At 35.7% G+C, this 25,069-nt stretch overlaps 2 protein-coding genes across 6 annotated transcripts in view; one reads left to right on the forward strand and one right to left on the reverse strand.

Annotated features, from left to right (window-relative positions):
• LOC117567629 (G protein alpha o subunit) overlaps positions 1-21,683 on the forward strand; it is a 37,575-nt gene extending 15,892 nt beyond the window's left edge. For all 3 annotated transcript variants that reach the window (XM_034247723.2, XM_034247724.2, XM_034247726.2), the window contains exons 5-8: positions 17,530-17,658; positions 18,206-18,335; positions 18,397-18,550; positions 18,644-21,683. In XM_034247723.2, coding sequence (XP_034103614.1) covers positions 17,530-17,658; positions 18,206-18,335; positions 18,397-18,550; positions 18,644-18,831 — 601 coding nt within the window. In that variant the 3' untranslated portion in view covers positions 18,832-21,683. The remainder of the gene's footprint in view (positions 1-17,529; positions 17,659-18,205; positions 18,336-18,396; positions 18,551-18,643) is intronic.
• Positions 101-14,831, reverse strand: LOC117567628 (probable cytochrome P450 49a1). Of its 3 annotated transcripts, none has more exons than XM_034247721.2 (14): positions 14,602-14,831; positions 9,801-10,087; positions 9,565-9,728; positions 9,332-9,497; positions 3,088-3,168; positions 2,882-2,998; positions 2,697-2,773; positions 2,393-2,588; positions 2,156-2,330; positions 1,147-1,316; positions 965-1,043; positions 801-900; positions 612-736; positions 101-552 (listed from the first exon to the last, which is right to left on the reverse strand). In XM_034247721.2, the coding sequence occupies exons 2-14, from the start codon at positions 10,046-10,048 to the stop codon at positions 439-441; spliced, it is 1,812 nt and encodes a 603-aa protein (XP_034103612.1). In that variant the 5' UTR covers positions 10,049-10,087; positions 14,602-14,831; the 3' UTR covers positions 101-438. The 3 variants fall into 3 exon arrangements, with proteins under 3 accessions (XP_034103612.1, XP_034103613.1, XP_051860950.1); XM_034247722.2 differs by having other exon boundaries at positions 9,801-10,101; XM_052004990.1 differs by lacking the exons at positions 9,332-9,497; positions 9,565-9,728; positions 9,801-10,087; positions 14,602-14,831 and adding an exon at positions 3,285-3,348.
• Positions 21,684-25,069: the final 3,386 nt, after the last annotated feature.

Below are 25,069 nucleotides of genomic sequence, written 5' to 3' on the forward strand. Positions count from 1 at the left end.
TCATTTCCATTCCCATTTCCATTTCCATTCAAAGTTCCCCTCACTTTCGTTCCCGTTTCCATTGCGTTCCCCACGCGCAATTTGATTAATGATAAGCGCAAAATGCGTTGCATACTTTTTGGCTGTTTTATTGGCTACGACTTTTGGTTAGAGTACAAAACTAAACTAAGCTGATGACTAAAATGATTACATGTTACATATGTACAAGTTGTAGTTGTGTCTTGTTCAGTTGTACGACACGCGGTCAGCTGCAGCTGAGATACAGCTCAGATACATTTGTATCTCAAGCCCATTTGCTTAATTAGAAAAAAAGAGAAACACGAGAAAAGTGAAAACCACGACACAAAACATGCATAACGAGAAGCAAACAGACACAGAAAGCTAAAAATATCACACAGCCGCCGCGTTGTCACACAATGAATGTGGCTTTTGCTCCTTTTATTCCTCCCTCGGCGTTAGCTTAAAGTTTAGCGGCGATTTCGGTATGTACGTTGAGTTGACGCGGTAAACGAATTCCTCCGAGTCGTAAGAGACTTTGTATTTGCGAAAGATCTGCAATTACATTAAATTAAATTAGCTGCACGCTCTCTATCTATCTATCTATCACTTACCTTGGCCAGCAGCGTGTGCAGTTCGATTTCAGCAAATCGTCGTCCCACGCACATGCGACGCCCGTAGCCAAAGGGCAGGCTGACAAACGGATGTATCTTCTGGCCAGCATGTGGGCAGCCCTCAACTAAAGTGGACATAGAAACTAGAATCTACTTTCTCTTTAATTCTCTCTATCTCTCTGAACTTACCTGCGCTCTGTTTAAGCCAACGCTCGGGTATAAAACGCTTGGGTTCGGGAAAGTATGTGGGATCATTGGAGACCACCAGATGTGGGAAGATGACGTGCGTCTGCAAAAAGCGAATGCATTAAATTGTTGACTATAGTTTGCGTGCAACAGCCACGCCCACTTACGCCCTTTGGCACATGATAGCCGTTAATAACGGCATCCGACTGCAGACTACGCCCATTCGCAATGACAACCGGACGCATGCTGTAAAATATACATTGCAAAAGTATATAAAGTATTAAGCTACAATCAAAAAAAAAAAAAAAAAAAAGCGTGGGTTGCATGTTGTTGTTGCTGTTGCACGTACCGCAGTGTTTCCTTGACGCACGCACGCATATACGGCATCTGCTCAAGGACATGCTGATTGATTTGCGCATCGCTCGTTGGAAACGCCTGTTTCAGCTCCTCGAATAAACGCTGCTGCTTCTCGGGGTTCTTGGCCAGCTGATAAATGGTCGAAGAGGCTGCGACTGAGGTCTGCAAATATAAAGCGTATGCACAGAGCAGCGTTTAATCTTTGATAAACAGCACAAGCGAATCCAACACATTTGCTCTTTCCCTCGGTTCTCTCAGTATTTCAGTCAGTTGCTCATTAATTACATAATGAATTGGCTTACGCTTCGTTGTGCCATGAAGCATAATGAGCCAGCCAGCCAGTCATAATAGCTCAGCTACTGCTGATAAAGCTGCTCATTTGCTAAATAGCAAACTAAGTCGCGTTTCGTGATATTAAAGGAATTGTTGGAATTTTCTGGGGAAAACTCATTGCGGATTATTGATTGTCGCTAGTTGAAGGTCAAATGTATGAACTTATAGAATGTAGATAATTGAAAAATAGTGTAGTTAAAGTTAAGTTGTAAAAACGATTAACAATGCAGCTAAAGTCAATTGTTCTCCTAACTAGGTTTTCATGCAAGCTAATAAAGCGAAGAATAATTTGTTGAGAATGCATTTTTAACAACAGAATAATGTTGTTTGAAAAGAGAAGAAACTTTTACAAATGCAGAAGCTGACAAGAGAAGTTCGATAAATAAAAAATGTAAATTGTTGCATTGAATTTTAGGTTGAAAAAGTTTAAGACAGCGCAAACAAGCTTTGTAAGCAAAAGACAATAACAATAACTTAACTTGTAAAAAAAAAAATATTTACAAATACTATGAAAAAGAGAAGAGTTTGTTAAATAAATGATTTAAAATATTGTTACTAGTTTCGACGCTGAACTATCTCGGTCAATGTCTTAAAGAGTTCACATACACATTTAAGTAGTTAATGTTAGTCTATAAATTGCTCTCAGAATTACATTCCACTTGACTCACCGTATCGACGCCTACGAGGAACAGATCGAGAGCCAAAATAGCAGCCAATTTGCGATTTCCAGTTTTGCGCACGATGCGCTCCACAATGGAGATATCGGCCTCGTTTTTGTGGACATCTTGCGCTTGGTCCGCATCGGCTTTGTCCATCGTTTTGCTGATGTTCTTCATGCAAATGCTGCAAGACAATAAATCAATCAACAAAATCAGCACTGGGATTTAAGTGAGGGACAAACATACGCGGAGAATTGATCCAGAGCGCGTATAAAGCTGCGATAGGCTTTTGTGGGATAGACACGCCAAAGGGGCATTCGAAGCTCGAGCTCTGGGACGGCCCAAAAGAACGTATTGATGGCCTCAATAATTTGTTGCGCCTCCGCGCTGCCCTCTGGCTTCAAACAGCCCAAACGTGTGTCCAGTGAAACGCGACCGACAGCTATGCAAAGAAAGAGGAAATGGTAAAAATGAAAAGAAAATATATAGTATATAAGCCATGCAACTTGGCCATTTTGCAAAAAAAAAAAAAAAAAAAAACTTGGCTTACATTCAAGCGCCCATTTGTACAGTTCATGCAGAAAGTTGTCGGGCAGCTCTTGCTTCTCATTGCGCATCTCGTCTATGCTGTAAGAACATAATGATACAGCAGATGATGAGGATGATGATGACTGCTGGTTGGTTACATAATTCGCCTCCCTCTGCCCCCTTTCCGTCTGTTGTTGGCCAACTTACCGCACCATAAACTCGCTGGCAATGTCATTGAGAGGCGGTATATACTTCTTGGCTGTTTGCGGCTGCAGCAGAATGTGTTGCACCTCCTGGCGGAATGCCTCCCACTTGGGCCCGTGCCTAATTGAAGACACAGCAAAAACACGCAAAACTTATGAGTTCACTCACTCACGCTCAAGTCAAATGCAACGCAACCGTTTCATACTTACACGCCAATTAGACCTGCCACATCGCCAAAGAAGTCGCGTCTCAGTTCACCCTTATAATGTCGCAGCGATGGCATCGAGGGTCTGTAAAGAAGAAGAAGTCGCACAGTGGCGCAATGCGGCGTATGAGCAATCTGCCAAAGGACTTTGCAAAGAGACACCCACAGGAAAGTTGATTTTAGACCTGATACCCAACTCACTCGCACGCTCTTCCTCTCTCTCTCTCTCTGTCGCACATCAAAGAGACATTTTCAGCAAACATGCTAAAATGACGCGTGTATCTTGTAGATACACACATGTATCTTGTAGATACACGCGTTATTTGCATTATTACCACACGCTCGCATGTCCCGCCATATAAATAGCCACGTTTTATTTTGTTTTACGACTGGGGTCACTCATATCTCTTTCTCTCTCTCTCCCTCTCTCTCTTCGCTCTCGATTCCGTCTCCTTGTTCTCTATGTCTATTTACTTTTCGCGTGTGTATCACTGTGTGCGTTGCCCTAGGCAACAATATTCAATTAAATGGCAGAAAATAAAAGTCATGCGACACTGTTTACTTTGCAACTGTGCAATTTACAAAAGCTATTCACACACACGCAAGTGTGCGACAAAATGGTGGACGGAGCATTCACTGCACATAAATCTACGTTATTCTTGTCCAAATTAAGGCATATATATTGCTGTCTTTAGCCTCAGGCTAGACTGTTATCAAAAAATAACATTTTAGGCCAAACTTTGCATTTTTAATGTAGATACTAACTGCTTCAGGGATTGTTACAATCGATTACTATAAAATTGTTATCACAAGTTTTTTAAATGTTTGTTGTATCAACAAATTTTTAATAAAAATAAAATCTATTATTCTAACATTTATTTTTCAAAATATTGAAAATTAACTCTTTTTATCTCTGCTTAAGCACGTGCACATAAAATGTTCCACTGATTATCATTAGATAAAACAAGTCCATGGAAATGTTTCTGCGGCAATGATTATTCAAAAATGCCAAATTATTAAAAGTTGTAAAGCTGTAAACCAATTTCTATGTAAACATGTTTGGCTCAGAATATTTTCAACATTGATTTGCTAAGTTGATGTTAAAAATGTATAACATTTCTTAATTTAATCTCTTTCTATGCTTCGTTAGAATGAAGTTGATAAAAAGAATTTTATAAAAATCACTATTAAATGTGAATTTGCCTACAAATTTTCAAGTTGCAAATTCAGTTTGTAAACAGAAAATGTTTTAGAACAGCATTGAACACTTAAAAACAACTATCATGCTATGCTAATTTTTATCTTAGAATAATTTGAACATTGTTATGCAAAGTTGCTAATAAAAGTTGACGAAATTTTTTTGTTTTAATCGCTTTCTATATATGTATATAGTTAAAATCAGTTAGGCTGCACTGACCGGCAATGTTTAATGCAAATTAAATGCAAATTAAAGCAGTTTGTCTGTCGTGCTGCTAAGCAAACAAGTTTTTGACATCAACCCAGATACAAAACCCGTCATTAGAATTTGCAACAAGAAGGAATTATAAATTAAAAAAGATTCATTTTTTAATGGAAAGTTGCGCTACAAAGCTAATCTAATTTGTAACTTAAGTGCTCTCAATTTAAGTTATAAATTATTTAAAATAATAAAAGACCCACAATTAAAAATGTGAGGTCACAAAACTTCAAACGCATTGCGCGGCTGCATATGAAATACCATAAATGTTGTAAATTATTACAATTATTTGCATTTTATGCATCGACATGAATTCGGCTTGGCATTTTAATATACCAAACTTGAACAACATCTTTCGCAATTTTAGGCCAGTCTCAGGCTATTGTTGACACCGCATCAGCTAGACGTGTCTATGATGTCTGCCTTGTCTGCAGCAAGATTGTCACGACAACAAATACTCTTAACTGCGCGTTAAATCTTGAGTTTATTTTGTGATTTTCTTTAAGCTATTCGCGCATTTTTCCCACACACGCACGCACACACCGAAACAGCTCTTTCAGCTTGTTTGTTTGCTGTTTGTTGTTGCTTGAAAGTTATGTGCGCCATAAAATACGCTGGGTTAGTAGTTGCTATGAGCTCAACACATTAAATTCGACAAGACAGGTATATTCACTCGAGCAAGGCGAATGTGACATCAAATGAATATTAATCTATAGTCGATTTAAAGCTGGTTTAAAATAAAAGTGCAATGTCATACAAATTATTTTCTAAAAATATGAATTCAATTCATGAATGAACCTTTTTTAATTGCTGTTTCTGTTTCTTTTTGGTATATTTTAGTATTTTTTGAATATTATTATTATTTATTAATTGAATTCATGAATGAAACTGTAGACTTAGGTTGCAGTTTTGTTTCTTTTTGACATATTTTAGTATTCTTTTGATTTTGGCATATTTGAGTATTTCTTGGTATGTTAATTTATATTTCAGTACTTTTGGTCTACAATTGTATATTTTAGTATTTTGTTGGTATATTAATTCAGTATATTTTAATGATATTGTAATATTTTGTGTTTTTTTAAATGGTTCTTACTTGATTTAAATAGTCTTAGGTCTTTTAGCTATTTCCAAAAAAGAACTTGTGTAAGCAAACTTCTACACAAAACGAATTCAATGATTATAAATGAACCTTAAAGCGTACATTTTTGCTATATTAATTTAGTATATTTAAACGATAATATAGTATGTTATTTATTAAACATCTAAGCAAGGAAAGCTCAATCTAAGTTCCTCTTTTTAGCAGTGTATTTTATGCTTGCAGTGTAAACTGAGCTTCGATTTGTGTATCTACAGAGCACGCTTTGCTTTTGCTTAGTTTCTTTTGTTGTTAGTGAAATGTTTTGGGCAAAAGCAGCCCACACGCAAAGTGTTTGTTGAATGCTTGGTATGTCTGTCTCTCAGTCGGTTGGGTTGTTCGGCGAATATCTTCATCAGTCAGTCACTCGGTTAGTTAGTCAATCAGTCAGCGCGTCTCTTCAGCTTGGTTATTTCCTTAGACCCCAACACACACGTGCGCGTAGATCAATCAATTAGCGAGTGAGGCATTCATCAATCTTTTGGGCCCGGTAAACATTTGTTAACATTTACGCATTTGCGCTAATGTCAATTTATTATCTATTCTTCGCGTCGTCAACTTTTTATACCCGCTACCCATAGGGTAGAAGGGTATTATAACTTTGTGCCGGCAGGAAATGTATGTAACAGGTAGAAGGAGGCATCTCCGACCCTATAAAGTATATATATTCTTGATCAGCGTCAACAGCCGAGACGATATAGCCATGTCCGTCTGTCCGTCTGTCCGTCTGTGTGTCTGTGTGTCTGTGTGTCTGTCCGTCCGTCCGTATGAACACCTAGATCTCAGAGACCTATAAAAGATAGAGCTATAATTTTTTTTCGACAGCATTTGTTATGTTTGCACGCAGATCAAGTTTGTTTCAAATTTTTGCCACGCCCACTTCCGCCCCCGCAAATCAAAAAAATCGAATAACAAGCGTAATTTTAAAGCTAGAGTTGCGAATTTTGGTATATATAATAACTACTATAGTAGTTATGATTCCTGAAAATTTGGTTGCGATCAGATAAAAATTGTGGAAGTTATTAAAAAAATACTTTTGTATGAGCAAAAACGCCTACTTACTAGGGGTCTTAGTTGCTTTGGCGGACAATCTGGTATATTATGCCGTCTATGGTATATTTTGAATGTGGTACTATATCGATATAACAAAAATACCATTTGGTATATTTTAGTATTTTTGAATTTTTGGTATATTTTTGAAAAAATACCGCAATATTTTGCTTTTATTCAAAATGGGTAGCGGGTATCTCACAGTCGAGCACACTCAACTGTAACTTTCTTACTTGTTAATGATGACGCTGCATAAAAACAAAACATTTTTCTTTGACCGTTGAATGCCAGACACTTTTAAGATGTGTCTCGACTATTTGATTGTTATTATTATCGTATTTGTTGTGTTCACATTTTGTTTGGTACACAAATCTTAACGTAACTTGCCAAAATTGGTTCATGGCCACATGAACAGGCAAAAAAATAAAATAAACAAGAGCAAGCAATGTGTTAAATAGAAAAAAAGAAAGCTTATCGAGTTATGTGAAGTATTCGCTTTCGTTTGCTGCTGTCTGCTGTGTCTGCTTAGGCAAAAATTTGACGAAAAAAACACACGCAGATAACTGACAGATATAAATTCATATTCATAAGATACAAAACGCAAGATATGGGTTCGCTTGTTTTTTTTTTGTTTTTTTTTTTTTTGGATTTCAAGAGTTTCAAGTTTTTGAGGCCTACAACTGACAAGAGTGAAAGTTTTCAAATTCAACTTGAATACAATTGAAGCTTGCGCTTATTTTGGCATTTGCAGACGGTTCTAATTGAGCACGTAATTGGAGCATTAATTACTGTATAATTACCAACGAGAATCCTTTTCGGCATGGCCAACTAATTACGCACACGCTTCTGGCCAACTGCCGACGTCACACACACACACACACACACACACGTCCACATGGCACACTCACACACACCCACGCACACTCGCACACCGACTCGTCAATAATTTAATTATGAATTTAATGCAATATGCGCATAAATAATAAACACATTCCCGAGACCAACCAAGCAGCTCCACATCACTTCCTCATATTTAATGCCTGCTACTCCACCCTCTGTCTATCTCTCTCCCTCTCACTTATTCTCTCTCCTCTCTGTGTGAGCTTCTGTTTAAGTGCAACCATGCGATAAATTGCACATGTCAATTAATGTGCATTTCATTTAAGCTGATTATTACAACATTGCAATCGTCCTTATAGCGCAGGTCCTTTCTTACCCTATATTATTTATACTCTCGTATAAATTGCCTTGATTCGCTTCTCTTTGCCCCAACTGTCACTTCTCAATCTCAATTATCTTCTTGATACAAAATTTCCTTGACAACTTTTATTGTCCGCAAATATGTTTATTATTACGAAAAGGTCAAGTGTCGTGGCAATTTAGCAAGAAATACAATCGAAATGAAAACAACTCCAGAACTCACAATCGAAATGAAAACAATCAAGGAAATTGGCATTGCTTGAACAGTAGCATAATATTAGTTTAAAGTACAATTTCGAGTTGATGCAAATTCTATGAAATGTGCTCTCTTTATTTTCACTAGAATGTAAATTTAAATCTTTTTGAGAAGTTTTTTTTTCAATACTCAACAAATGCTGTTTTTATTTATTCTTTTGACTGCAAATTGAATTTTATAGCTCAATATGCAACTAAAAAAAAACGAAAAAATTGTCACTTCATCGTGATAAATGAACTCGCCCAACCTTGGCTTTAAACTCGTGTCACAAACTGCATAATAGCAACAACAACAAGTAAAAATGTCGAGTTTGCTCGACTGTAAGATACTCGCTCATCATTTTGAATAAACTAAATAATGCAGTAATATACCGAAGGCCATATTTGGCCAACTCATTAGACATATACCAAAAAATATACCGAATGTCACATTTGGTATATCAATAAACAACTAAATTCCAAATATACCGAATAATATACCCCAAAATAATTCGAAGGCCATATTTGGTATATCGATTAAGTACTATATTCGAAGAATACCAAATAGTATACCACACAAATACTAAAATATACCTAAAGGCAGATTTGGTATATCTATATATATAAAGTAGTCTACGTTCAAAATATACCAAGGTGTGCAATATATTCCAAATTGCTAACCAAAAGAAGATAAAACCTGATTCCAGTAGGCGTAATTGGCCATTCAAAAGTCTTTCTTAAATAACTTCTACAACATTATAATTTTATCTCTTATAGTCTCTGAGATCTAGACAGATGAACATGGCTATATAATCTCGCATGTTGACGTTGATCAAGATCAAGCATATGTCAAGAATATAAATACTTCTGTCTGCCTGTTACATGCTTTTTTTGCCAGCACGAATTCATAATACCTTTCTACCCTATGGCTTGGGTATAAAAACGTATTAATAATTTAACGGAAAAGCCAATTGAATTGTCAGCTGAAAAAGTGCGCGGAAATTTAAAATGCAGCTAGCGAGAGTGAGAGTGTGTGGGCCACGTCAATGGCAATATTCATCGATGGGCAGGCAAATGTTTGCTGTCACAAGCTACGCTATTGCTGTCGTTGTCCTTTGTGACACTGTCGCTACTGCCACGCCCACCTCTGTGTGCTCTGTGCTCTGTGCTTACCTGTGCGGCATGGTCTCCTCCTTTTTGAATATATTGCGTATTTCATCGCCATCGAATACAAACAGCAAATCCGGATGTCCAATAAGTCCGCCCACTTTGGCCATTTTGCCATAGTTGACATGCAGCTCATGCATAACCTTGTCCAGGTCACTAATTTTGTATGTACCTGCAAGAGAGTGAAGTAATGTTGATGAATCCCTCTTGCTTGCTGTTAATGGAAATGTATAACTAACCAATTAGTGGCGCAAATCGCCACGAGTTGCCAATCAACGGCAACGGATACGGCCCGGGAACCTCCGAATACGGACGCACAGCAGACGCAGCAGCAGCAACTGATGCTGTTGTCGGTGTAGTTGTTGTTGTTGTTGTTGTTGCTGCTGTTGTGGCAGTTGCTGTGCTGCAGTTGCAAACAAAAAGTAGAAGCTTACAATATGCTTACGACTGCGCTGAGCAGCAGCTTCTCATTTACCTGACTTTGGCTGCAGCATCTGGCTGCCTTTTCAATTGTTGTTGTTGCTGTTGCTGCTGTTGTTGCTGTCGTCGCTGCAATGCTCCAGACGCAATTGATTTTTCAATTTCCGTTGCCACACCGACGCCATCATGCGGAAGCGCCGCCGCCACCCCGCCCTCAGCGGCTGTGGGCGGTGCCACCACCCGCGTCGCCGAGTAAGTGGTGCGCCTTATCAACGCCGCCGTGGTTTTCCGTAAGCTTGACATTTTCGCTCGCCCAGCTTTCTCAGTTTTGCCTTTCTAGAGCTGCAAAGTGTGTACTTTGTTGAGAAAAGTTGTACTTTTATTATTATTTGAGTAGTCAGCGACTAAAACTAATTCCACAATGCGAACGCACTGCAAATGCTCTTTTAAATGCTTTCGATTTTTTAATTTCTTCCCAAAGGCTCTTTCAAATAATTATTTCAAAATTTAAATTTGCTCTATATTGAGTTTATTTACAAACGTTTACAACAATTTTAATTTAATGCTCTTTCAAATAGTTATTTCATAATGTATTATTCAATTTTTACTAAGGCTTACAAAAATTTCCATTAAGTTACATTCAAGTTTTCTGCTTGGCTGTCAATAATTTTCTGTGAAGCATAAAATTCTCTATAAACAAACAAATTTGCCATATATTTTTTGCTTCAGCATCTATAAATAAAAATGTAATTTTAAATCGAATTTGTTGCTGTCAAATAATTGTAGCTCTATCAAAAATTGGTTTTTGATAGGCAAATTTCATATAGAGTTGATTCTTCAGCTTCATATATAATAAATGTTTTTTAACTCAAATTGTTCATTAAATTTATACAAAGGATGACCGGCATATTTTTAGGAAAACACAGTATTGAATTAGACCACCAATTTAAAGATTTAATTTCATTTATGAAGCTTATAGTTTAATCCTTAAAATGTCCATTTGGATTTCAAGCAGGCAGAATTTATAGCTAAAATTGCCAACTATTTTATATGGTCAATATTCATTAAATTTTCATTTAAATTTCAACAACTAATTCATTTTTGAATGCTTATCAACCAAAAACTAAAAATCCTCAATGCGTAGTTTTCACTTTTTACAGCATTTATTTGCACCTCATGCTGATGTATTATTGCTCTACAATAAATGATATTTATTTGCTGATTTCTTTGCCAGAATAGATAATTTGAAATTTTCGCTCTTTATTGAATTTATAAAAATAGGAAAAGCGCAGCAAACCTAATGCAAAACCCATAAATGTTATCGATATAGCCTGAGGTTAGGGAATGGAAAATTCGCTAGAAAAGCGATGCGAAAAACTTGAACAAGTTTTAGCGCTTTGCGGGCGCCAACTTGAAAAGCAGTTTGAGAACTGGCAACAGAGTTTTCAATGTAATTTTGCAAATAAATGAATGTGCAGCATTTTCGTTGTTGTAATTGTAGTTGTTGGTGTTTCGTGCAACTTGCCACTTGCCACTTATTTTAGATGAGTTGCCGCAAGCAATTTTATGCTCAAGAAAATGCAAACAAATAAAACTTTTGCAATTATAATAAATACGACAATAAAAGCGCAAAAAAAGAATATAAACAAGAGAGAAGAGAGACAAGAAAATGTTGTTAATTTCAGTGGGAATTGAGCAAATGTTGAACCAATGTGTTAATTTGTGGCGATATGCAACTTATAGTCGATGAAAGACGCATTTCAGAACATGAGATTAAGAGGAAGCTGTGAGTTTTGTGAGTTTGTTATTTGCACACGACAAGCACAGCAAAAGTTATTGAGTAGAGTTGTCAATATTTGAACGAAAGCCAAGGCTAAATCATATAAACAAAAAAAATGCCGATGAATAATAAATAAATTATTGTATTGTACAATAGATAAATGCTGATGGCAAATACCACAAAACAACTTGCACAAAGTTGACTATCAAACAGACAGTAAAATCAACACACACACACACACGCAGTGGCTCCCTGAGGAGCATTGGAGCATTAGAGCAGTTGAACATTGTATTTTTGGGGCTAAACGAACGAAATAACATATACATACACTTATTGGCCAAAAGGCACAATAAGGCAGGCAGCGACGCATTTCGGGGTAAAATGACAGCACTTAGTTCGGGCAGCGAGCGAACCGAACGAGCGACGAGTGAAAGGCAAACAACAATGAACAATTTACAGAAATCTATGGCGATGAAATGATGTTGCCTGCCGGGGCCAACGAATTGCCAACTTAATACAAATAGCATGGCCTAAAAGAGCAAAACACACACACGCATCAGCAGCAACAGCAGCCGCCGCCTTGTTGATAAGCCAGCTTTAAAGCGAGTTTCATCTCATTTCCAGCTGAAATGCGAACTGAAATTCCAAAAAAAAAAAACAGCAACGCGCATTGTTAAAGTTTTTACTGCGCGAGCCAATAAAATTCAAGTGGCTAACAATAGCATTCAATACACATATATATATATAAAATATATATATATACATACTTTTTGTTCACTTCAAAAGCATGATTTGTGCTTTTGTGCTGTGTGGCACGCTGCGTATGAGCAATATCTCAATAGAGATTGCTTATACGCCGCGTCGTGCTGCCAATACCAACCAAAAAAATCTTATGGCATTGTAGTAGCTCTCCTTTTGTGACTGCTCAGCTTAGCTCTGCGCCTGCTCCAACTTCTGCAACTTCTGTGCGCTTGTAATTTAAATGCCATTTGCCACAAACTCACACACACACACACACGCATACAATTTGATGAAATTTTTATGGCACAATCAGAGTGTGTATGTGTGTGTGTGTGTATACAGCATCTCTCTCTCTCTCTCTCTCTTTCCCTCTGTGTGGCTTAGCTGATATCCTTGCCCTTGCCTTGACAAAATGCGACCTTCAGCTGCTCGCGTCCAGCACTTGAGCTCTACGACAACGTCACTAAGTGAGGCACCCCTTCTCCATCCCCTTTCCCTCCCTCTCCTTCTCTTCTCTTTCCTAGCCAGTCACAAGACACATTACAAACTTATAAGCCTTATCGGGGCATGCCTCATAATGAACTTGAGTGATAATCCTTGCGCCAAAAAAAGAAAAGGAGACGAAAAAACGATGGAATAAAGAGACACCCAAATGTCAAGCAGCAGCATCTCAAGCATCTTCTGCCTCAAGTGCTTGATGAAGCTGTTTGCCCATCTGTCTGTCTGTATGTCTGTCTGTATATCTGTCTGCTCGCTTGGCCTTAATTTGGCTTTGACTTTGACCATGACGCCAGCAGGCCGAAACTTGACTGGACGCGTTGCCAATGAGAATTGTCTGACTGAGGCGCCATAAATGTCTTCTGCTGATTAATTGACAGAACCAGAAAGTCGGGTTGTTAGTAGAACTCTGTGCAATTTTCAAAGAATTGCTAAGTAAAGCTAAAAATACAAGTCAAGCTTAAAGCTGTCAGAAGCGAGTTCAAACATTTTATTCGCCCTAATAAAAATTTGTGACATCTAAACAATGCGTAGGCAAAAATGAAAGTCCCACGACCTGACTTTTAATTTGTCAACTTTTATACTATATGAATTTTTTAGTTTATTTATTACACTTTCTAATCTTCGGCAGCTACAAAATAATTATGCGTGCTGTCAACTATTTAAAAATATATCAGTGACTGTGTCTAACAATAAAGATTCGCAAATCTTAAAAACTTGTTCGTCTACTAACTCTTAATCAATAAATGTTTGTCTATCTCTTCTTTATGGTATGTGTATTATTATAATTTAGCAGACAAACATTTGTGAAGTTTTCTATTCTACTTAAATCTCTTCTTTATGCAGTGTTGCAATAATCATGATGTTGATTTAGTAAATTAATTCGCACTTAAGAAAGCAAATATGATTACTTAATTCCACTGAATTTATTCAATCTGATATTTATGAAAATTTCATCTTGAAATTCGCAAAGTTTGCCAACTTTTGAAATCTTTTTGTTATGCAACACACTTAACTATCATTATTATCCGATGCCACACATAAAAGCAGAAAACTTCGAGGTTCCATGGAGACCATCTTTAAAGTTGTGCTCAACTCATTTACAGTCCTTCTCCCCGTTCATTTGCCCCTTTCAGTTGCTGTTGCTATTGTTCTTTATAGTACTCAAGGTGCTGTTACGCACGAATGGCAGCAAAATCGAAAGAGAAAAAACAACAGCAGAAATGTTGTTTGCAAGCAATTTGCCTGAGATATGAGAGCAGACAGCAGACTATTCAGAATATTCTATGCTGATTAGCATCGTTAAGCTAAATGCTTAGAAATGGCTGCTGCCGGCATTCCCTGAACTCCAATCTTCGATAACGAATCACAACAGAATAGCAGCTGCTGTTTGATCTGTGCTCTTAAAAAAAATAAAAACAACAATGAAATTTTTGCGTCATCATTCAAAAACTATCTTCACGATTGTGATGTCTTTTCTCTGCTTTGGTTGTTGACTTTTATTGGCGCAGCGGCGTTTTGGTTGCAACAGATGTGCGTTTAGGTGTGGTCCACTCACTGGACTGTGTTTGTTTGCCTATAAATATTTATAAAATCGCTGGACATATTTTATCTCTTTTTCTTCACGCCTCACTTGCAACTTTGCGTTTGTTGGTTGCATTGCACTTTTAACTAGTTTGTGGTATTTAGCTGCGCCTATTTAGGCCACATTTTGTAGGCCTTGACTAGTTTCGCAGTTGAACAGTTTGCACTCAAAACAGTTTTCACAGTTTCTCAGTCAGTTTTCGCAGTAGTCACGCTGTCAAAGCGAGCTAAATTTTCAATGCAATTCGCTCACCTTTGAAGTTTAAACACTTGATTTAACGAGACTCGCTTCGTTTGTCGTTTTCTATTGTTTCACACAATGAGTATTTATTTTGATTTTATGTACGAGTAATTCATAGATTTGATTTGCCACTGTCACTGTCACACCGACACTTTCTGAAATAGCGCTCAGCTTGCGACTTGCGACTTGCGATTTCAACTACGAATTCCACTCCGACTCCGTGAAGCAAACGCGACGTACTAAACGCGATCGCATCGCTTCTTAGTCTACTTATAGGATTGCCATAAGTCACAACGCTTGAACGCTTTCTGCTTTAACTTCAGCTTCGGCTCAGCTCCAGCTCAGTCCGGTCTCGGAGTCTACTTACGGGTCGTGTCTACGTGAGCTCCGAGCTCCAGAGCTGCGTGAACCAGTCTCTCGTCTTCTTCGCTTCCGATCTTCAGCTTCAGCGTCAGCTGTTGTTTTATTTTATTGTTAAGATACGCCTGCTAATTGTGTGCGCTCTCTTTCTTTCTCTCACTCGCTCGCACTCTCTCACTCTTTTTGGTTTCTTTCGCTGGCTCAAATTGAAAGTACAAGTGTTTGCTGCTAATCAATCTCACTAAAAAGCAAAAGTTTATGCGGTTAATTCGTAACGGTTATTTACGCGCTTTAATTCACGAATCGATTTGATCGCACTTTTTGTTTCGGCTTCGATTTGTTGTAACATTGGGGAGCGCTTAGTTAACGCCTAGCTAGATTTCACAATGGGCCATCAAATAATTAATGGCTAGGCCCAAGGCTGGAAAAGCAAACACAAAGAAGAGTCAGTGCCACAAATTGCACTGCGTTTATAATTTGCAAATTAGACACCAATAATAAATAGTTAACAACTTTATTTGAGAACTTTAACTTAGTTTCAAAGTCAAGCAAAGTGTAATAAAAGAATAGCCTAAATGTTTGATTATATTTGGATATTATTAGGCAATGGTCTGCTATTAAAGCCAGATGTTAATTAAGATTCGACAAAAATGATCAATAAAAATAAATTTAGCTGCTTATTATGTATTCTGGGAATTTGAAAATTTATTTATACATTCAAGTCGTGTAAAATGCCAACTTAGTTGCTTACTATATTAATATATCAATACTATATACTATATTAATATATCAAATATAATATATTCAGTATTTATTGTAGTATGTTAACTTGGTATATTTAAGAAATAATTCCGCACTATTTTGCTTTTATTCAAAATTGGTAGAGGGTATTCTTAGGTTTCCTACTTATTTTCCTTGTGAACAGTTTAAGGCTCTTTTGAAACTTATATTGATTATTGCTGCACTTTGCCTTTCGATAGAAATATAAATAACATAATGTTGAAGTTAAGCTTATCAGCTTTTCACCTCGTAAACTTCTTTTGAAGCAGCCGCAATTCGAAAAGAATTGAACGCATTAAAAATGCATTTAAATGGCAATTCCCAAAACCATTTGAAAGCAATTTACCGCTGATTAGCTCGTTTCCAAACTAATCACGAAGGCGCATCTTTCATCAAAGTCTCTTTTTGACTTATTCGACATGATATACGGAAAGTGCTAACACGCATAGACAACCGACGGCGGAGACGGCGATTGCACAATCTCAGAGGAGAGGAGATATACACAAATTGCATAGCCAATCTTTGAGATCACGGATCTAATGGTGAAATGTGAAGCTCACTGAAGCTAACTTGATTAGCGTGTGCCTCATAAATGTAACCAATGTTTACACTCGGACTATACGCTATATATTAGTTAGAGATATATATATATATTGAGGTTTATTTGGAGTACGAGAGTTATGCATGCGTTCGCGTTTACAACTCTTCCCCGAAAAACTTTTCCACCTCAATGGACGCGATTTTTGTGGTCGTCGCAATTGTGGTTTACGAGTTATGACTATGTTTGTGGTTATGCCATAGCCATTTAGAGTACAAACACACAGAGACACACGGCTCGACAAAGCGTGACTCGGCAATTTTCCCCGCCAATGTGTGCCACGCTGTGTTGCATTCGATGCATGCGACGATCTGGCAACGCCAGCCGACGCAAATTTGTTGTGTTTGGTTGCAAGTTGTTGAGCAATGCAACCACCTAATTAAAGGCCACACAGCAACAGCAGCAGCAACAACAAAAGCGAGAGATTCATGCGATAGAAAAATGGACAAACTGTAAAATTTATTTACGATGCGTGAGTCGACCTCACAAGAGTCTGGAAGACATGAAGACCTCAAATGGGTTACATGAACTTTACACCTGAAACAACGAGCAGCAACAAATGGAATTTGTCTTTGCCAAAAAACAAAAAACAAAAGAGACCAACAAATAAAGATAGTGTTGCGTGCCTAGGGTAAATTATAGCTCAGATCTCTGGACAGTGGCCTATTGTGGCACTCTTTCTCTGCTTGCTCTTACCTCTCTCGCTTGTCTTGTGTCGTTTTTTTTTTTATTATTTTTATGACCTACTTGTTGCGAACTGGGTCTGGAGCTGGACACGCAACCTTTGACTGATTGAGAGACACAAATAAAAACTAATTATGTAGCTACAGTTGCGAAACTTGATGCCACACAAAAGCCATGCACATAGCTACACCTACACCTAGATACTTAGATACACATGTGTGTGTGTGTGTGTGTATCTGTATCTTCTGTCTGCTGTCTGTAGCGCGTGTGTATCCACTTGCTGGCGCCTAAATTTGTGCTACGTTTTAATTGTTTGCACAGCGCTTCGACACAGCGCCACAAGTTTCGTGTTTATCCTGGCCATCCTGGCAACGGGGGCTGCAGGCCAGTTAAACATTTGTATCTGCCCGCCTCCCCCTCTCAATCAAGCTGTCCTCCTCGTCTCTTGTCCCTAGATACTCCTTTGCTTAGTCTACCATACTCCGACTTAACTAATGTGTGCGCTTTGTGCTTTGCAGTTTCCTGGATGATTTGGATCGGTTAGGCGCCAAGGATTACCAGCCAACCGAGCAGGATATCTTGCGCACTCGAGTCAAGACCACCGGCATTGTCGAGGTGCATTTCTCCTTCAAAAATCTCAACTTCAAGTAAGTAAACAGACGACAGTGTCCAGCAACTAAGCTAAATACATAGCTCGCTTTCGTTGCACTTGCAATGATACAACTCTTTTGTGTTTTAAGTGTATTTTATATTTTGATTTAATTTTTTATTTGTTCAGACTATTTACTGTAACATTTACTTTTGATTTTCAAAATTTAAACAGAGTAGAACATTTATTGAAAAAACATTTTTTATTTTGCAAATTTTATATTTCTGCATTAAGGCAGTGAACCAAAATATAATATCAATATAACGAAATCAAACAAAAATTTTGTTTTCGGTTGCGTCTTATCAAAAACTACGTACTGAATCTATTAGAAAATTTAATGTAGCATGCTTTTAGGCTGATGCGAATATTAATTCGCAAAAGCTAAATAGATACTTTGCTTTTTTACTAATTGTATGTGGGCAATTCTCTGTCGAAAAATGTCGCATGCGACACTATTCACAGTACAAGAAAATTTGAAATTTCAATCTACCCATTAAATAAATAAAATCGAATGCTAATTTACCATTATCTTAATTCACTTACAGATTGTTTGATGTGGGTGGCCAGCGATCTGAGCGTAAGAAATGGATACATTGCTTTGAGGATGTAACAGCGATTATTTTCTGCGTGGCCATGTCTGAGTACGATCAGGTCTTGCATGAGGACGAAACTACGGTGAGTAAATATCTAAAAGAAGTGAAATTCAAATATAACTAATTAAAAATGTATTTTATAGAACCGCATGCAAGAGTCGCTGAAGCTGTTTGATTCCATTTGCAACAACAAATGGTTCACGGATACCTCGATTATATTGTTCCTGAACAAAAAGGATTTGTTCGAGGAGAAGATACGCAAGAGTCCGCTGACAATTTGCTTTCCCGAATACACAGGTAAGTAGAGTCTTTGTCAACTCCAAAATAAAACATAAATCCAAATTATAAACTGTGATTAATGATTGATTTATTTTCCTTTTTGTGCGGCAGGTGGCCAGGAGTATGGCGAGGCGGCTGCCTACATTCAGGCTCAATTTGAAGCGAAAAACAAATCAACCTCGAAAGAAATCTACTGCCACATGACGTGCGCCACAGATACCAACAACATACAGTTTGTATTCGATGCTGTCACCGATGTCATCATAGCAAACAATCTGCGCGGCTGTGGCCTGTACTAAGCGGTTGGCGGTTGGCGGTTTAGCGGCGCAAAACGGGGACCGTTACGGTATTAAAAACAAAAGAAAACAAAACAAAAAATAAGTAAAAAAAAATATATATATATAAAAAAAAGAAACTACAACAAAAAACAAACAGCGCGGGAGCACAACAACCCACCAGCATTGATCAAAAACAAACAAACAAACAAAGCAAATGATGATAGAACCAACCAACACACAACAACAACAACACAAACAAACAAACACACACACAACTACACACGAAAAGCAAAAGCAAAGCCCAAAGAACTTTTATTTGTATCTGTATGGAAAGGAGAAATTGCGCTTGAAAAGAAATGTGTCTAGAATCTGAAGGAATTCGTTTTGAGAAGGCAGCTGATAAAAATACTAGATGTGAAATGTGAAAAAGTGAAAGTGAAATCGCAGTCGCAATCGTACATATTGAAAAGCATTTCCTATATTTGCATTACATTTGCATCATGCAAGCAAACATACATGTATGACATGAAACGCACAACATACACACACAAAAACAAACACACATAAAACACACACACACAGTCAAGAACAGACACATTGAAACGCAAGCATTAATGCATAATATGTAGTTGTTGTTTGGTCTGAATAATTTTATAGATTTTCATAATTTATGTGTAGTTTAGTTTCTCGTGTATTTATTAAAAACAAAACAAAACACTAAAAAACAAAAAAGGAAAAACGAATAAGAAAACGAACCCCAAAGTAAACAAAAAAAGATGAAAACAAATTAAAAATCGAATGAAATGAAATTATAATGAGATGAGATGAGATAATTAATGAGAACAAAGTATATATGCATACTTATAGAAGGCATATTTACCACATATATAAGTATATAAATATTATATTATATAAATATATTAAATGTTTCCTGTTGCAATCTCTTTGAAATTATTCATGCCATCAACGCTGCATTTCTCATGCTTGTTTAGGCTTAAGTTCAAAGTTTACAAACTCTGCGCAAATTACATTCAAATCAAACAATCCAAAACAAGAACAACAACAACAACAATACATCCCCTGGGCAAATGAAATTAGCAGAAAGCAAACGTAAATATTATAAAAATGCAAAGAAAAGAAATTGAAAAAGAAAACAAAACAAATTTACATTTAATGCATAACGTAATGATAAAGCAAATGAACAAACCAAAAACAAACAAAATGATGATTACGAAAAGAAAAACGTAAACGCTCTAATTATTAAGGCCTAATTTAATTGATAAACAAAAACACAAAGTAAACCGGTCTATAAATGAAGAGAAGAAAACAAAAGCAAGCAACTCTCTTAACTATTTGTATTTACTACAACAACAAAACAAACAAACAAAAAAAAAATGAAATGAAAATTTGCAAAATTGAAATTGCTAATTTTTGAATCAGCCAGCCATAATTCGATTCGATTCGATACGATTATCGATCGATCGATGTAAATTGTAATTTGTTGAATTTGCGTGTGTATAGAAGGATATAGAGAAAAGAGCGCCAGCTGATTGTGCGATACGATGATGAAGCTACAAATTGCACACAACCAACACCAAACACCATAAAAACAACAACAACAACAACATCACGCACAAAACAAACGCATAAAAACATCAACACACACGCACACACACACGACACGAACACACACAAACTAACTATAATTTTTTGTACACTAATTTATTGTAATTACTATAATTTCGTTGCATTTATAAAGCCACATACGAATGTAGTTTGAATCCAAGAACAACAAAATATAAATCGAGCAAGAGAACCTAAAACAAACAATCTCGCAATAGCAAAAACAACTGAACAGATAAATCTCAGCATAGATTGAAACAAAGATACAAACAACAACAAAAACAAAAAAAAGAGAGAAAACAGTTCATTGTAAAACACAACATTGTATGTAATATTTATAAAAAGCATATACTATACACTATATACTATATACGAGTATACATAAAAATAATAAGAATAATAATATTAATAATGATAATAATAATAATATAAATTGTAACATTTATTGTATTTAGTGAATGGCATTTAACACTGTGCGTTGCAGCTGTTAATTTTGTTTAGACTTATTTATACTTATGTATTTATGTGTATGTATGAGTATGCTTATGCATTTCTTTACTGTGTATCTATTGATTGTGCATTTTGATTTTACACAATGATAATGGAATTTATAATTGTTATTTTATAGTATTTTTGTATATTATACAACTCCGCTCTCTCTCTCTCTTTCTCGTTCCGCCGTTTCTACTATGATTACTACAACTTTTTCTTGTCTTCTCCCACATTGCAATCCCTTATTTTGCTCCCCGCTCCCCGCTCCACACTTATGTTTTATAGTTTTTAAGCTTTATTTATGTAAACACATGCAACACACAACTTAAACACAAACACACACACACACACACACAAAGAAAACAAAACAAAAACAAGAACTTAGTAAGTTTATTAGCAAAATAAAATATCATTTAACGATTTAACAAATTTTTGAGCAATTTGCTTATAGAGAGATTGTTTCGAATTCGATTCTTGGGCAAAATCCAGTGTGTAACCTATGCAAAAGTTGTTGAACAACACATCTTTTGTATCTGCGAGATACGAGATACTTTTGTAGTTGAATGCCATGTTATGAGCAGTTTTCTAAGCATACGCAATACAATTTGACAAAGTGAAAAGCAAAAACAAAACCCAAACTAAATTAAATTTAACAATAAATGCATACAACAAAACACTCCTTAACCTTACCAAATAATAAAAACAAAAAAAAAAACACACACCACACACAAAGAAAACCACAGAAAAACAACAACAAACACTGTAATATTTATCGTATGTATTTTCCATTCAACTTGTAAAATTCTACCAAAATACAAAAATTACAAAAAAAAATCATTTTCAAATAAAAACTATTTATTCAAAAACAAAACAAAAAGCCAAAGTCTTTATTCCAAGCATATTCTCCTTACAGCTGAGGCTAATTGAGCTGCAAAAATTTAGACAAGATCAAATTTTTAATTGGAAGCATGCCCCAGGCAAGGGCAACACACACTCACACACACGCAAATAAAAATGCAGACCATTTTCATAAAAAAAGAAAGACATGTAAATCAAAGTAAAGAAAAGCTAAGCTAAGCAAAACAACCGGTTGAAACTCTTTTCTAAGTTGACTAAACTGTATGTAATTATATAAACTATAAAAATCAAGCTCACACATATATTTATGGAATATTTAATTCAATCCCAAAACCAAGAAACAATGTAATTTATAAATCTTATAAAGCCGAAGAAAATACAAAGAGTAATTCATTTAACTATTAAAAAGAGAATAAAATAAATAAAGTAAAACAAGCGATCGATCTATAAAATACAAAAGAAAACAAAATATATATATACAATACATATATGTATATTTATAAAGAGATAACAAATGAGAACTTACCACACACATCTGTACTATATATTTTTCTCGTAAACCGGAATCTTACTTCTATTCCATACAAATCGTAATATCGTAAATACTTACCATAAATGGCATATGAAAGACTATCCCTATTTTTTAAAATACTCATACAAAAAGTCGACTATAATTTAACTTGGAACTTAGCGAAAGTCTAGCTCAACTTTGACTACAAAACAATTTACATAAAAAATACATAATATATACATATATATATATATATAAACAATATGCATATACCATTACTTCATAAAGTTAATAAGCAATTTTTGCATATTTTCCATTAATAAATTACATAAACAAATTGAAGTCATAGCAAACATAACGAGTAATTCATATTTTTCTATACAACGGCTCATACAAGTTTTTTGCTCCGACTATGTAAACACTCTCACAAACACTCACATAAATACACTGTCACACACACTCACATGCATACACACACACACACACACACACACTCATACAACAAGCACCACTACTAAAGTGAAAGAGAATTAACTATTACTTTAATAGCAGTTAAACATTTCTAAGATACAAGTTTAATTTGCTGCAGAAAAAAATTAAAAAGAAAATTTAATGAAAATCAAATAAATAAAATTATAAATTTACTTATAATACAACACTCAACAACAACAACAACAACAAATTAAATGTTCAAGTTTGTATTCAAGTGGAGAAATGATAGGAAAAGAATGTGGCAACATAAGGAGTTAATAGGTAGACAAACTTTAGATGTTGTATCTAATTTTTTAGCCTAATTCAAATTGCTTTCGTTGTTCCCCGCATACTACAGCAGATTTATTTACTTTGCATGTTACTAAATCGACCCACACATACAATGTATTTACGTACATAAGTAAATTATATAGCGTATATAAAAATATTATATAATATGTATTTTGTCCAAATGCCGAAAGAATTTAACATTTAACGTTTGACATTTGACATTTTTATCAATTCTCCCCAAAAACGAGAGAATCTCTATCAATGGAATTATTTATTTGCATTCCTCAAAATGAACCAAGCCCTTGGCCCTTGAGCAGCAGTTTTTAAATGTGAAATGAGCAAAGTAAACAAAAAGAAAAACAGAATGGAAAACAAAATATAAATGAAAATAAAACCTTCAAAAACAAAAACGATAAATAATGAGAAAGCAAATTGAATCGTTGAATTACAAATTTAATATGATTACTTAATAATAATACGAGAAAAAACAAATACAAAATAAATAATAAAAATGAAAATGAAACGAAAAATGTTTGTATGTAAAAAAAACTCAAAATGTTAGATCATCTAAAATTTAAATAAAATTAAATTTAAACAAAAACGATACATGCTTACCATCTTCACTATTTCGTTTCAATTTTTAAATTATACAGCTATTCATTTTTGCTTAGAGTATTTATTGCAGTTACAAATTTTTGAAGTATCAAAAGGGAAACATTGATTTTTCTCTCTCAACAAAAATTTTAACACTTCTACTTCTCATAATTATTTTTTTTTATTTTATTACCCTTTAAAAAAATCAAATAGATTTTTGTACATACATAAATTTTTCAATTATTATTACATATTACTACTGTGGGCAGATAATATTAAGTCTTTTAGGATACAACTGCAAAGATATCCACTTTATCTTTTTAAATTAGTTTCATATCCATTAAAGTAGTCCTTCCCATATGCAAAACTCTTGTAATAGTTTTTGAAATATGCTACAAAATAACTTTTCGTTTATAGCTCTTTTATTAATTGGTTTAAATCTATTTAAAATATCTTCCACTGAGCGGTCATTTAAGTTAAGGGCATAGTTTGAAGGCAAATCTTACTAATTCAAACAAAGATTTCACTAAAACATTTCTTAAATTTTTTTGGTTTCAGTCGAGGTCTGATCTTTCTGACGCTGCAATGGTCACTAAAAATTGTTTTCACTGATTCCAACTATGTAAATCAGGCGTTGTACAGTCAATTGAAGATTTTCACTACCTTTATCTGATAACTTTTGCCCACAATAGTAATTAGCCTTCCTTATCAAGGATCGCAAAATAAAAGACAAAAGATAAATTGTTAAATACAAAGTGGACAAAGTCAGTCCGGTGTGTCCGCAATGTCCGCTATGTCTGTCTTGTCTGTCCGCTCTGTATATATACAGCTGAGAGCATTGTCCTGTCCTGGCTATATAGCCCTATATATAAGTTGAGCTGTGCCAACAGAAATCACGAAGAATGCATAGTGCGGGAAAAATTTTTGTGCAATCACGTCCCCTTTCCGGCTAGCAGCCAACAGTGAGACAAGGCGGAGAAAAAATTTGGAGTTTATATGGTGCCGTTCAATAAGGCAGGATAATTATTACTCACAGCAAATAGTTGTGAAAGTTCCATAGATTAATGCTCTGATTTTTCTCTAAAAATCTGATGGATATTGTTTGTGTATGTGGCTTCATACGAATTTAAGCCACCAAACATACATTACATCCACTTCGCATCGTCACCCAGCAGCGCACAAAAATCTTGCGCGAAAGCTTTGAAAGCTTTTTGCACGACAAAGTCCGCCCAAAGTTAGTCCGGTCAGTCCTGTCTATCTTGTCTGTCTGTTTCTCTGTCGAATGATTCGAAGTTACCTTGTTTATTAAATTAAAATATATGTATGTCCAGTATACATAAATATCAATGGCGTCATCATTAAACTTATCGTTTTCGTTAACACAGTAGCCATTGTGTTCTATTCCATTATTTGGTAGCA

The sequence above is a fragment of the Drosophila albomicans genome, chromosome 3, assembly GCF_009650485.2.
Source record: "Drosophila albomicans strain 15112-1751.03 chromosome 3, ASM965048v2, whole genome shotgun sequence".
NCBI classification, from domain to species: Eukaryota; Metazoa; Arthropoda; class Insecta; order Diptera; family Drosophilidae; genus Drosophila; species Drosophila albomicans.